Below are 13,776 nucleotides of genomic sequence, written 5' to 3'. Positions count from 1 at the left end.
TATAGAGCCCTATAATTAGAAGCAAGTCCTTTCAAAATAAAAATAGAATGTAGACTGCCCTATTCATTATAGAGGCTAAAAACCGCATAAACATTAAAGTTAAATTGGCTTGAAATCTTTAATCCTCAAGTCACAATAGTCACATTTCAGTGTGGTCAGTGGCTTCAGGTATGTAGTTGCTGTTAACCATGACAGGTCAAAAATGTCACTGCTGAAAGTTCTGTTAGTTGGCAAAGTCTAGAGCCTACAGAAGAGTAGCATGTCTTTAAAGCATTTGGTGAAGTAGATTAGCCTAACCTGGTCTTTATTTAAAGATTTAAATTTGTTTATTTACTTTCTGTGTAGAAATTTTTTTGCCTGCACTTGTGAATGTGTGCTGTGTGTGTGCGTATCGGATCCTCTGAAAGTGGGGTGATTGATATTGTGAGCCACCACGAGCCTACTAGGAATCTAACCTGAGCTGCAAGGCACCAAGTGCTCTTAACCAGTGAACCACCTCTCCAGCCCTAACTTCTTTTCTGTGAAAGTGTGTTCCAGTTGAAATCCCCCTGGCCTTCTCCACATTTTTCCTTTCGTTGTGGCTCCATCTAGTGCTTCCACTTTGAAGCAATACAATCCTGGAGTGTTCTGATTTTCATTTGACTACAGTCAAAGAACCCTAAAACATTTCACAAATCTCTTTCCTTTCTCCCCACCATCTCCCCCTCTCTCTCCTCTCTTCTAACTCTTGTTCCCTTGGGAAGGTGTCTGTACATTTTACCCATTCTCCAAAGGGCCCAAGATTTAAAAACAATAAAAACAAGAACCCAAGACTTGATACAGGGCTTTGTGTGGTCAAAACTCTTAAAGTGACCTGTAAGCATTGTTTCGTCTTTAGAAGGAAGGAGGTGTAGTCTAACTTGAGGCAGCTTTATAACTGCTGTTGTTGTGGGCTTGTGAGTCATCACAGGCACATCCCACTGGTGAGCATTTACAAAGAGCAGCTCATCTGGGCCTCACGACGACTCCCTCTGTTCTCCACTTACATGTGATGAGACCAGAGCACAGACCCCAAGTGAAACCTGTGTAATGTCAGTAAGCACCAGAGTCACTACTGTGGCCTCAGAGTGTACTCATAGCCACTCTCTTGGAGCAGTGAGGCTCTGTGTTGACGTGGGTATGAGGTGAGTGGAGAGAAGGCTGTCCAGATCCTGCGGCCTGTGTATGAGGAGGAGGAGGAGGAGTAGTAGTAGACATAGTCATAATAGTCGTCGTTGTAGTAGTAACAGAGCACTAGGAACAATGGAACTGTAAGTGCTGACCTCCCAGGAAAGTGTGGTCACTTCCCACCCCTGATTTTCAGTAGATAGTATAGATAAGCATGGCAGCCCTCACCCCGTGGTTTTGTTTCTTTCTTTTCTTTTCTTTCTTTTTTCCGGAGCTGGGGACCGAACCCAGGGCCTTGCGCTTGCTAGGCAAGCCCTCTACCACTGAGCTAAATCCCCAACCCCATGGTTTTGTTTCTTATGGTTTCAGTAACCCCAGTCTAAACTACTGAAAGGAAAATTACAGGAGTAAGTGCTTCCCATGGAACTTGTAACTTGCATATTGGCCTGGCAGAGTGAGTACTGAATGCAGCATTCCTTTCCATCTCCCCGGATCTACTAGTCATCCTTTGGCCAGAGTGCCCTGCTGTACAGGCTGACTTCCGATTGGTCACTTGCTAACCTTAAATCCCACACCAGCTGTTGCAGCACCAGTGTGCTTGCCTTCAAGTAATTGTCACTTAGTAAAAGCCCAGAGTAAGACAGCAATAGAGCAGTAGCGAAAGAGTTAACAGTGCAGGTAGGACAAAGAAAAGCTTCAAGGACTTTCTGCATCTGGGAGGTAAAGTTTATCACAGGGATGTGTATGCGTGTGTGTGTGTGTGTGTGTGTGTGTGTGTGTGTGTGTGTGTGTGTGCAGATAGATACAGTTTGACAATATCCACAGTTTCAGGAATCTGCTAGGGTCTTGGAATGTTACATACACACACAGACATGCATGCACATACAGGTATGCAGGCTACTGTAGTGCACCAAGAACTACAGTCACAGATGGTTGTGAGCCAGTGTGTACATAAAGGAAATTGAACCTGCATCATTCATGGAGCCAGCACTCTGGCCCTATACCCCCTTTTGTTGATTTACCAAACTTGAGTATTATGGACTTCTTCTTCCTGTGAGGGTTACTTCCACTATTCCCTTCCTGTCTGCTCCTTTTCTGAGAATTATATTGTAACAGTAATCCGTCTTGTCTGCTGCTTTCTTCATCTTGAAAATCAGGCTGTAGTGCTCCTGTTTACTTTCCCACCTCTGCCCTCCTCATTGGCTGCTTTCTGTCAGCTCTGTCTTCACCCTTATGTTCTCTTTGGTAGCATTGGGTTTGGGGGCTATGGTGCTGATTGGTTTGGTTTGGCTTGGTTTGCTTTTTGTTGTTGTTGTTGTTGTTTTTGGTGTTTTGTTTTGTTTTGTTTTGTTTTTTGAGACAGAGTTTCTCTGTAGCCCTGACTATCCTGGAACCCACTCTGCTTCCTTTGCCTGCTAGTGCTGGAACTAGAGGCATGTGCCACCATCACCTGACTTCATTAGATTTTTCAATTATAAAAATTGTATTTATATTTTGTGGGGGCGAGGAGAGAAGATGCCATGATGCAAATATGGAGATCAGAGGACAACTCGCAGGAGTCTGTTCTCTCCTTCCACCTCGTGAATTCAGGTTGTCAGGCTTGGTGATAAGTACCTTTTATCCACTGAGCCGCCACCCCCCCCCCTTTTTTTGATTCTATAATTTAAGTCTGGAAGATTTCATTGACTTTTGAGCTTGATTTCTAACTTGGTGATGAATTTTAGGTTCCACATGTATCCAGGCCTGTAACTTGAGCCTCTTCTCCCTGTGGGCACTGGCTTGGACTGGTTTTTAGACCAGTCTTGCTGATTATTTTTTCTTTTGAAATGATAATGCTATTGATTAGACTAATGCTCCCTTTTATACTTTGTTATGCTTTGATTAGATTTTTTGCCCTGATCTTCTTTCTCCTTTGATTTTTAAATACTCTTCACTTAATCTCATCCATTATGTGTGGATTAGACTGAATTTAAGCCCCTTGATTGGCTCCTCCAAATTCCAGCAGCTCCCTGGGTACTGTATAGAGGTCATGTCAGCAGGGTGCTGGAAACTAAGACACTCCTGCTGTGTTCTCTGCCACTGTGCTCTGGTTCTGCCAGGGGAAAAGCAGAAACCCCGCAACCTCTTACAGTCTGGGTAATAGAGGGAGGGCTTCGTTTGTTTGTTCGTTCATTCAGTCGGTCAGTCATTCACTCATTCATATTTGTGAAGCAGTGTGTCATTTTATATAGACTAGTGATTCTCAACCTTCCTAATGCTGAAACCCTGAAACAGTTCCTGATGTTGTTACCCCAACCATAAAATTACTTTCGTTGCTACATCGTAACTGTAATTTTGCTATTGTTATGAATTGTAATGTAAATATCTTACATGCAGATGGTCTTAGGTGACCCCTGAGAAACAATCAAAGGGGTCACAACCTACAACTTAAGAACCTCTGCTACAGGGGTTGGGGATTTAGCTCAGTGGTAGAGCACTTGCCTAGCAAGTGCAAGGCCCTGGGTTCGGTCCCCAGCTCTGGGAGAAGAAAAAAAAAAAAACCCTCTGATATGGATGAAGATGGCCTATGCAGCCCTGGCTGGTCTGGGTCTTACGCCTTAGCCCGCCTGCCCATCGCAGAGGCCACAGTTATTGCTGCTGTGCCCCTTTTAAAACAGTTAGTGTCTGCGCATGAGCACGTGCATGTGAATGTATGTGGTGGGTGCCTGAAGATCCCCCTGGAGCTAAATTTACAGATGCTTGTGAGTACTGGGAACCAAACTCTGTCCTCTGGTGGAGCAGTACTCTTAACCATCAATCTGTTTATCTCTCCACTTCCCAGGAATAATGATTTTAAATCAAGTTTTGGGTAGTTTGCTGAACACCACCGCCTGTAGTGGGATAGATGCACCAATTTGCTTTTCTGGTTCAGAAGACTCAAGCTCCCAGCGCTCCTACTTTTCCTCTTCAACCCTCTCTCTCCCTCCCCTCTTCTCTATTTTGTACACTGTCACAAAGTTTTATTGTGTCAACGTTCTCACTTTATGTCTAAGACGTTGTTTCCTGCTCAGATTAATATACCAAGTGGAAGGGGTTGGGGATTTAGCTCAGTGGTAGAGCGCTTGCCTAGCAAGTGCAAGCCCCTGGGTTCGGTTCCCAGCTCCGAAAAAAAAGAAAAGAAAAAAATATGTGTGTGTGTGTGTGTGTGTGTGTGTGTGTGTGTGTGTGTGTGTGTGTGTATCTCAAGTGGTATCATAGCACAAAGTCCTCAGACACAGTCAGACGTCTCAAACAGGGGTCTAGATGTGAGGAAATGGAGGAGCGAACAGTGCGGGTGAGGCTAGGAGCTGAACTAGGAAGGGAGCCGCCAGCGCCAGCGCAGCGTGGGCTTGCATCTTAATTAACTTCAATCACACTTCTGTGCTGGCACTGGGTTCTAGACATTGTTGGTCATTTCACTTAATCCTCACATCGTCCTTTAGAGAATACATGCAGAAGTGTGGCTTAGTGGTCACTGAGTAGCTTGTTTAGGGGTTCTGGATATCTGGATAAGAGTCTGTGCTGTCTTTTAAAATGCACGTTATTTCATTACCCCGCCCCCATTAGCAAGTTCCATTACTTTTGCCAGCCGCAGAATCTGATTCTTTGAGAATAAAAGCTGAAGTGCTTTTTTTTTTTTTTTTTCTTTTTTTTTTTTTTTCTCTTTTTCTTTTTTCAAACCCAGGGCCTTGCGTTTGCTAGGCAAGCGCTCTACCACTGAGCTAAATCCCCAACCCTTGAAGTGCTTTTTCTAAAACTGACGTGGGGGAGAGGGGCTGGAGAGATGGCTCAGTGATTCAGAGCACTTGCTGAGGACATGGGTTCAGTTCCAGCACCCGTATGGTGGTCTGCCCATAATTCCATCTTCAGGGGCTTTCAACACCCTCGGCTGGCTTCCATGGGTACCAGGCAGACATGGGGTACACACATGCAAGCAAATACTTAGACATATGATATAAAATAAATGTTGTTTGTTTGCGACAGGGGCTCACTCTGTAGACCAGGCTGACCTCTCAGAGGTCATCTGCCTCTGTCTCCAAAGTGCTGAGATTAAGGATGTGTTCTGCCACATTTGGCCCAAAACAAATACATTTTAGATAAAATCGGCATAGGGAAGTGGTAGACTGTTTCCATCTTCATTTTCTTCTCTGTTAAATAAATAAGGAAGTGGAGGCCTGGTCCAGGGATGTGTATGCCATTCATAAGTGGCTCACATGCCTTACTTTAAGGTTTTAAGGGAGCACAGAGAGCGGTATGTATAAGTACTCTATTTTGGGTTCAGAGATCCCAGAAATGCCTCTGCCTCTGCTTTTTAGAGTGTCTAAGAGGCTAGAGAAGCTGACTGAGGAGGTGGGGGTGGGATGGAAAGAGAAGAGGCACCAGGCAGAAGGCACAAGCCTGCAAAGCAGACAGTCCTATTGATCCATGCTGCAAGCTACATTCTGGAGCAAAGAACTGAAATCCATTATGCCAAACACATAGAATTATGATCCCTTTGAAAAGCAGGTTAGATGCCATCTAATCCCAAATCATTTAAAAACAATTTTGAAGTACCCAGAATCCTAAAATGCAATTTGTTCAGACTAGCACAGTGAAATTAATGGAAAAATAACACTTTATTAGTACCTTCCTTTTATGTACTGTGTTTAATTGTATGACTCGGTGTATCAAATTGTACTTTAGGTAAGTACCAACACGGAGCTAGGATATATCCCTTATATATTTTTTAAAAACTCACACAAAGATAAGATAGAAAAGAAACCCTACAAGGCACTTCACCTTTTTTTCTTTAAAAATATATCATAAGAACAGTATAAAAGAAAAAATGTATATATAATCTAATTCTTTCTACATATAGGTATTGTAAAGGTCATATATCTGCATATGTATGGTTGCCATTTCTTTTTGTAAATTCTAGATATGCAGTGCTATATATTACTCCAACAATCAAATCTTATTTTGTATTAGTATTGTATTAATATTGTATGAGGAGAGGTGGTGTATCCTTCAACTATTAATCATAACTCCAAATACATGTCAGATGTCTCTACATTTTGTTAGTATGTTTGGACTAGCAACTTTCACAGTTTGTGAAGTTTGTACACACACTTCACAGTTTTGTTTTTTGTTTTTTGGTTTTTTTTGTCAATAATCTTTTTTCTTTTTAAAAAACTTCTAAGTTTTAAGAGTTGCATAGATCATAACCGGATGGATCATATGTGACTTAACACAGAGCCCAGGCACAACCCCAGAATGTGAGACACTATTCTTATATCTAGTTTCCACTGTGTAGTTCAAAGGCCAGGGAGCCAATTTGTAGTAGATCCAAGATGCTTTGCTTAATACCATTCTTGTTTCTTCAGAGGCAGCCATCTTCTCCCTACATTGCCACAGCCACCAGAAATGTCAAGAATTTATTTTTAATAGTTATCAAATAATATCCTGGTTTTTAAAAATAAAGATAAGGGTTTAGTTATATTTTGCTGTGAGATTACTTACTTACTTACTTACTTACTCTTTATGCAGAGGCAGTTACACTGGGGTGAGGGATGATTGCGTTTTAATTTTCACATCCGTAACAATAACTCTGAGTGCACAGTTCAGTAATAGTCTGAACTGTGGGTTCTGGGAATTGAACCCAGATCCTCTGGAAGAGCAGCCGTTGCTCTTAACCACTTAGCCATTTCTCTAGCTCTGGCAGCTTCTTTTCTATAGGCTATCCTAATTATTTCGTACAGATGGACTATACAGACTGGGGAGATGGCTCAGCCGGTGAGAGCATTTGCCATGTAATCCCCAGAACCCAGGCTGAGAGGAGAGACCTGACTTCTACAGGCAGGCTGCAGCATCCCCGGCCCATCATACACATAGAACAGCTTCAAGTGTACAGCAAAATTCAATAGATGGTACCAGGGTTTCCTAAGTGTCTCCTGCTCTTGATACACTGCTTACCCCTCTGTTAAATGTTTCAGTCCCTAAATAATACCTGTGTGAGGTAATGCATATTTAATTGGCTAGATTTTACCATTTCGTGATGTGTATATAATTTTCAAATATAGCATGCTGCATATGATAAATCCATAGAGTTTTATCTGTCTCTTTGAAATAAATTTTAAAAAGACTTTACAATGTCCCCTGTCTGTTACAGGGGATATGTTCGCTGTCCCTCAGCAGACACCTAAGACCCAGCCTAGACACTCACTGTGGCCATAACACTCTAGTTGCTCCCTCCGCCTTCATGTAGCTCCTGTACACATTTGATTTATACCTTGATATTTCACTTTTAGGAGGCATTGATAGAAGTAAAATTAAATTTAATTCCAAATTCTACCTGTTCATTGTTGAGATATAAGAAAGCATTTATTTATTTCTGTATCCACCCTGTATCTCACAACCTATTTGCTGTTCAACCCAGAAGTCTTCTGTTGATCATCTTATGTGTAGACAGTCATGCTATGCAGTACCGTTGTGTTTTCCTTCCCTGGGATCCCCTCTTGCTCTCTCTTCCTCTCTGCTCTCTCTTCCCCTCCCTTACCACTCTTGGCTCCTTTTCTTTCCTTTTCTGTGTTGTTTTACTATATAAGCTATGAGTTCCAACATAACGTTGAAAAGAGAAGACATCCTTTTCTTGCTCCTGATTTTAATGGGAAAGGTACTGCTTTTTCACCTTTAAGGATAATGGCTATGGGTATTTTTATAGATGTTCTTTAAGTTGCGGAAATCATCTTTATTCCTAATTTGCATTTTCTTTCCTGTTTAAGGTCGAATGATCTGTGGTTCATATAGACCACATTTTGTTTCCCACTCACCCATTGATGGACACTTGGGTAGCTCCCACCTCTGGGCTGTTGTGAATTAATGCTGCTATGAACATGGGTGTGCACATAGCTCTTTGAGACCCTGCTTTCAGTCCTTCTGGGTAAGTACCACAAGTTGAGCTGCCAGACCACACAGTGGTTCTATTTTAAAAATGTCAGGATGTCTACGTGTAACAGCCCTGGCTGGCCTCAAACTCACAGAGATCCACCTACCTCTGCCTCCCAAGTGCTGGGATTAAAGGGGTGCGTCACCGTGCCAGGCTGGTTTGTGTGTTTTAATATGTCTAAATGTCTAGATCTATATTTATATCACAATATCAAATGCTAATCCCTGGGCAATTTTAAATGTCTTTTATTGTTAGACACATTTTAAATGTCTTTTATTGCTATACACATATTAATGATATTTAATGTTTTTGACTTGATACATGTGTATGTTTCTATATATTTATGATAGTAAGTTTCTGTTAGTTATTTCACATAGAAAATATTCTGTTTTTATGTTGTTAAAATCAGAGCTTTGTCAGAGTTTCTCTGCTCTTAAAAAAAACTTAGTTTTACATTGTATACTGAATCTCCTCCCCACACCTTCCCTACCCTTCCTCCTCCATCTCCTTTTTTCTAGCAGTAGATCTTCATGGAGGAACACGGAGTGACCCAAACCGAACACATGGCTACCATAGAAGCCCATGCAGTGGCCCAGCAAGTTCAGCAGGTCCATGTAGCCACTTACACTGAGCACAGTATGCTAAGTGCTGATGAAGACTCCCCTTCCTCGCCTGAGGACACTTCTTACGATGACTCGGACATACTCAACTCCACGGCAGCTGATGAGGTAACTGCCCATCTGGCTGCTGCAGGTAATGTTTGCAATAGAAGCTTGCTTCTTTCCTTAACTTGTGGGTTCATGCCTGTCGAAGGAGCCTGGAATTCCAGCACTCTCTCATTTCTTTTCATCGTTTTTTGTTTTTGTTTTTTTCAGTGCTGGGGATCAAACCCAGGGCCTCGCATATACTAGGCAAGTACTGGACCACTGAGCAACATCCCGAGCCCTCACCACAGTTTTTAAGCCTGCATCTCCAACCTTAGCCTGTTGTATGAGAGTTGAGTTCTGGGGCCCCTTACTACTAGTGTTATGACGGTGGTTTTCTTCCATTCTGACAGTCTGGTCAACTAGAGTATGTATTATAGTCACATGAAATATAAAGACTGACATATTTAGATTTTAATATTTTTAAGGTAAATTTTTTTTCTAGTATTGGATTTTTATTCTCTTTGTGAACCCTAGAGTTACATGCTAGAGCAGAGTCCTACCCTGAGCAGTGTACATCAGCCCTAGGGTGTCTAAGAGAGTGGGCTTCTCCACCTGTCCAGGTTTGCGCTGTAAGTTTCAGTTTGTGTGGAAATTTTCTATGTAGATTTCCACAAATAGCAATAGTATTTTACAGCTCATTTGGTTCTTCTTTCCAGAGCCTGCGGCTCTGCCTGCTGTCTGTTGTCACTGACAGGTGTTTATGTTGACTACTTTCTTCATAGACTATTACATGTAAATGAACATTCTGTGATGTGTTTGGAAATTAATTTTAAAAATTATTTGGGTTCTAAGATATTATGCTGGACATGGTTTCTGTTTGCTTCTGCTGGGTAGTACCAAGTACACTAGTGATGTCTAATTTTATGGGTTTGAAGTTTTCCAGGATACTTAGAGACTTAAAGCTGGCTGTGTTTCATATTACTCTATGTAGAGTGTATATTGAGCATCATGGTGAGGACATACATGTAAAACCATGGCTGCGTGGGTTTAGTGTTCTATGTAGGGAAAGCTGGGGAGGAAAGCAGTGATCAGGAATGGCCAAAGTACGGGATTAGCAAAGTGTATGTGTTGTATTTAACTAAGCTGAAGAACAGTGTGATAATCTCATGCTGTCGCTCATCCGCTGTACTATTCTGGAACGGTGAACTCAAAAACTAAAGGAGGGGCTGAGGAGCTGGCTCACAGTAAAGCACTTGGGTTTAAGTGTTTGTAGCACATAATTTGTGAAGTTTTTGTACTTCCCAGAAGAGGGCATGCTAACATAACAAACCCAGTCAGCTCCTTTCTTAGGAAGGAAGATGCGTTGGAGACGTGGCTTTGCTTTGCTCCTGTACTGTGTCGTCATAGTGTGAGGAGACACAAGGATAGCTGAGACTGGGTTCAGAGGGTGAACATTTGTGAGGCCTGGGGTTCAGCTCCCAACACCACTAAACAAGGACTAGAGCTGGCTAGGTGTGGTGGCGTGAGCTGTAGTCCAACTACTCTGGGGTCGAGGAGGGGGAACAGAGAGAGCAACTTAGACAACACACTGAGGCCTTATCTCAAAAACAAACAACAAACAAAGGAACAGGAAAAGACAAAATCTTTCATTTGTCCAATGTAAAAACAGGCCCTTCAAGTCTCTGATAGGTTGCCACTAAGGGATTGTAATGAGATCTATACACTACAAGCTGTAGACTCTTGACTAAGATAGCCTACTTTGAAGGAGCTCTCAGGCCACTAGTTGCATGTTCTCAGCGCAGGCAAGTACTGAGGAGAGGGTCAGACTGAGGACATTTCACAGGTCAGGACTCTCAGATGAAAAGGGAAGGAGGCCATCGTGGCTGAGCTTTGTGAGGTAGAAGAGAAGACAGTACAGAGGGCTGGCATGGGTGTGACTGCATAGGGCCTAGGGCTCTGCAGGATGCTGGTTTGCAGAAGCTGCTGGGTGTGGAGGCACTCACTTACAGTTACAGTAAACAAAAGAGAATTTGCAGAAGTGGCAGAGGGACTTATTAAATGCTCAGTTATGATGGATCCTGACTTGTCACGTTTGTTGCTTGCTAGAGAATTTTTTTCTGAGACTGGTCTACACCATCGACATACCCAAAAGGCAACTCAGAAAAAGTCAATATCAGTTAATTCATACCAGGTTGCCTATCAGAAATGGTTCTAATTCTCTTCAGTTCAGACAGCTCTTGATCAGTGTTGATTCTCAAGGGAAAAAAATTAAGAAGGGCCTTGGAAGGGAGACGGCTCAGTCAGCAAAGTGCTTGCCATGCAAGCATGAGGACCTGAGTTTGATCTCCAGAACCCAGGTAAGAAGCTGGGCACGGTAGCAGGCACTTACAGTCCTAGCACTGGGGAGAGACAGACGCGTCCAGGACCTCCTGGCTAGCCAGCCTACACCAATGGCTGGATAGCACCTGAGTAACCTGTGTGTGCGTGTGCGTGTGCATGTGTGTGTGCACCACATGTGTGCCTGGTGCCCAGGGAAGTTAGAAGGCATTGGATTCCCTGGACCTGAACTTAGCGTAGGTGGTTGTGAGCTGCCCTGTGGGTGGATCCTCTGGAAGAGCAGCAAGTGCTCTAGCCCCCAGAGGACTTCATTTTAAACAAAATGGAATTATTTCCTCCAAGGCATTAGATAGAAGTAGAAAAAGATTACATGTTCTGTAGTCACACTTGCTACCCCGAGAATGAGGTTGAATTGTCTGACAAGTATAAAATCTTGAATCTTGGAGGAAACCTGATACTGGAATCAGAAGAAAAGGCAGGATGCCCATGGCAGGCACGGATGCGCTTGCTGTCCAGCCTTGCCAGGCATTGCTTCTGTTTATTCTGTATGTGGGTCCCAGAGATGGGATTCAGGTAGTTGAACTTGGAAGTAAACACCTTTGCCCACTGAGCCATCTTGCTGGGTCCCCAAATTGTTTGGGGGTGTTGTTGTTGTTGTTGTTGTTGTTGTTTGGTTTTGTTTTTTCCAGACAGAGTTTCTCTATGTAGTCCTATGTATTTTGGAACTCAGAATTCCTCGTCCTTCTGCCTTCCCCCAAGTGCTGGGATTAAAGGAGTGTAGGACCATGACTTGCTGATTTATTTCAATAGGAAATAAGCATTACAGATGCAGTTGAGATTTTTAGTGTTCTCCCAACAGCCCATACTCAGAGATCTGCCTCTGCCTCCCCCAAACGCTGGGATTAAAGATGTATACAGGCTTTGCCTGGCTAAATCATTCATTCATTCATTTGGAAATACACATTACAGGTGCAGTTGAAACCTGGGGTGTGTTCTCTTTACAAATTTGTTTGAGACAGTGTCTTGCTGGCTGTATAGTCCAGACTGGTCCTCTTGCCTCAGCTTCCTGAGTACGGCCTTAGAGGTGTGCGGAACCATGCCGGCTGGTGTGCCTCTCCTTATACTTGCTTCTGCTGAGGTCACCATATTCTGAATTCCTTTGTTCTCTTGATTTCTTTATGTTTTTGCTTTATGTGCAAATATCATTTAATAATAGCTAACACTGTCTTGCAGCTTTAAAGTTTATATTAATGATCCCACTCTGTCTAGCGTTTTGTGTGTTAAGCATTAATTTTCTATAAAAAGTTAAAAACCAAATTGTTTGAAGCTGGGCACAGTGGTGCACACCTTTTTTTTTTTTTTTTTCTTCTCGGAGCTGGGGACTGAACCCAGGGCCTTGCACTTGCTAAGCAAGCGCTCTACCACTGAGCCAAAACCCCAACCCCAGTGGTGCACACCTTTAGTCCCACCACTTGAGAGACATAGGCAGGAAGATCTTAGTGAATTTAAGGCCAGCTTGGTCCACACAGTAAATTCCAGGCCATGCAGGGGCTACATGGTGAGAGCCTTTCTCAAGACTGTAAATAAACAAATATTTATAGTCATGTATGTGCAATGACTTCTGAGTGGGCTCCAGGGATCTGAACCCAAGTTTTACTTACAGGGCAAGAGCCTTGACTTGCTAAGCCATGTCCCTGCCCTCTGAGAGAGAGAGAGAGAGAGAGAGAGAGAGAGAGAGAGAGAGAGAGAGAGAGAGAGAGAGAGAGTGCGTGCGTGCGTGCGTGCGTGCGTGCGTGCGTGTGTGTGTGTGTGTGTGTGTGACTGTCTGTCTTTCCTTACCTTTAAAAGGGGGTCTAGAGATAAACACCTTTACCTACTATCTTGTTGGCCTCTGGACTCTCTTTTTATTTTAATTATTAATGTATATTCATTGTATAATTGAGTTTCAAAATGGCATTTTCATTCAGTATTTTTCTGAGATTCAGTTGTGTTGATAATGTAGCTATTGCATTTTTTATCAGAACTGGGATATTTCACTATTTATAGATATGTCTTAGAGCTAGGATTACAGGTGTAAGCCACAATTTTCTGTTCCAAACTTCTGTAGTTTCTCATAACAATATATTTTATATTTTGCCTTCATATAAAATAAACATAACTGAAGTGTTTTTTTCATTCAGTAATATCTTCATTACAAGTGATATATTCTGATTTTTTCTTCTGATGTTCTAATCCACTCTGGCTTATTCTGTTTTATTAGAAAAATATTCTTCATGAACTACCAAAGGGTTACCATTTGCTTCATGGAAAAAAAGAAAATTTTGTGGAATTTCTTTGTGAAAGGATGTTCTTGAAATATTTTTATTTTCAATTATGTATATGGGGAGGGTGGGTACATGCAGAAGCCAGAAGAGGGAGGGCAGTGGATTCCTTGGAGTTGGAGTTACAGGCACTTGTGAGCACCCTGACGTGGGCTCTGGGACCATGAGTCCTCTGCAAGAGCAGTGTGTGCTCGTAACCACTGAGCCTCCTGTGTGGCGACTCAATGACAGGATCCTGCTGTGTAGCTCAAGCTGGCCTCTTAACTCTCAGTCCTCCTGCCCCAACCTCACTAGTGCTTAGGTTTTCACAAGTGGGCTTCGCAAACACGACTTGATGTATCCAGAAAGGTAGTTAAGGGACCAAAGATAGGCATATTTTCAG

The 13,776-nt window shown here is 42.6% G+C and overlaps 1 protein-coding gene across 5 annotated transcripts in view; it reads left to right on the top strand.

Annotated features, from left to right (window-relative positions):
* The window catches only part of Nrf1 (nuclear respiratory factor 1), a 102,650-nt gene that overhangs the window by 29,690 nt on the left and 59,184 nt on the right, over nucleotides 1-13,776 (top strand). For 2 of the 5 annotated variants that reach the window (XM_032906819.1, XM_032906816.1), the window contains exons 2-4: nucleotides 7,926-8,083; nucleotides 8,608-8,842; nucleotides 8,965-9,000. In XM_032906819.1, coding sequence (XP_032762710.1) covers nucleotides 8,620-8,842; nucleotides 8,965-9,000 — 259 coding nt within the window. In that variant the 5' untranslated portion in view covers nucleotides 7,926-8,083; nucleotides 8,608-8,619. The remainder of the gene's footprint in view (nucleotides 1-7,925; nucleotides 8,084-8,607; nucleotides 8,843-8,964; nucleotides 9,001-13,776) is intronic. The other 3 variants (XM_032906820.1, XM_032906818.1, XM_032906817.1) reach the window with 2 other exon arrangements.

The sequence above is a fragment of the Rattus rattus genome, chromosome 6, assembly GCF_011064425.1.
Source record: "Rattus rattus isolate New Zealand chromosome 6, Rrattus_CSIRO_v1, whole genome shotgun sequence".
NCBI lineage: Eukaryota > Metazoa > Chordata > Mammalia > Rodentia > Muridae > Rattus > Rattus rattus.
This window is presented reverse-complemented; position numbering and strand designations above follow the sequence as displayed.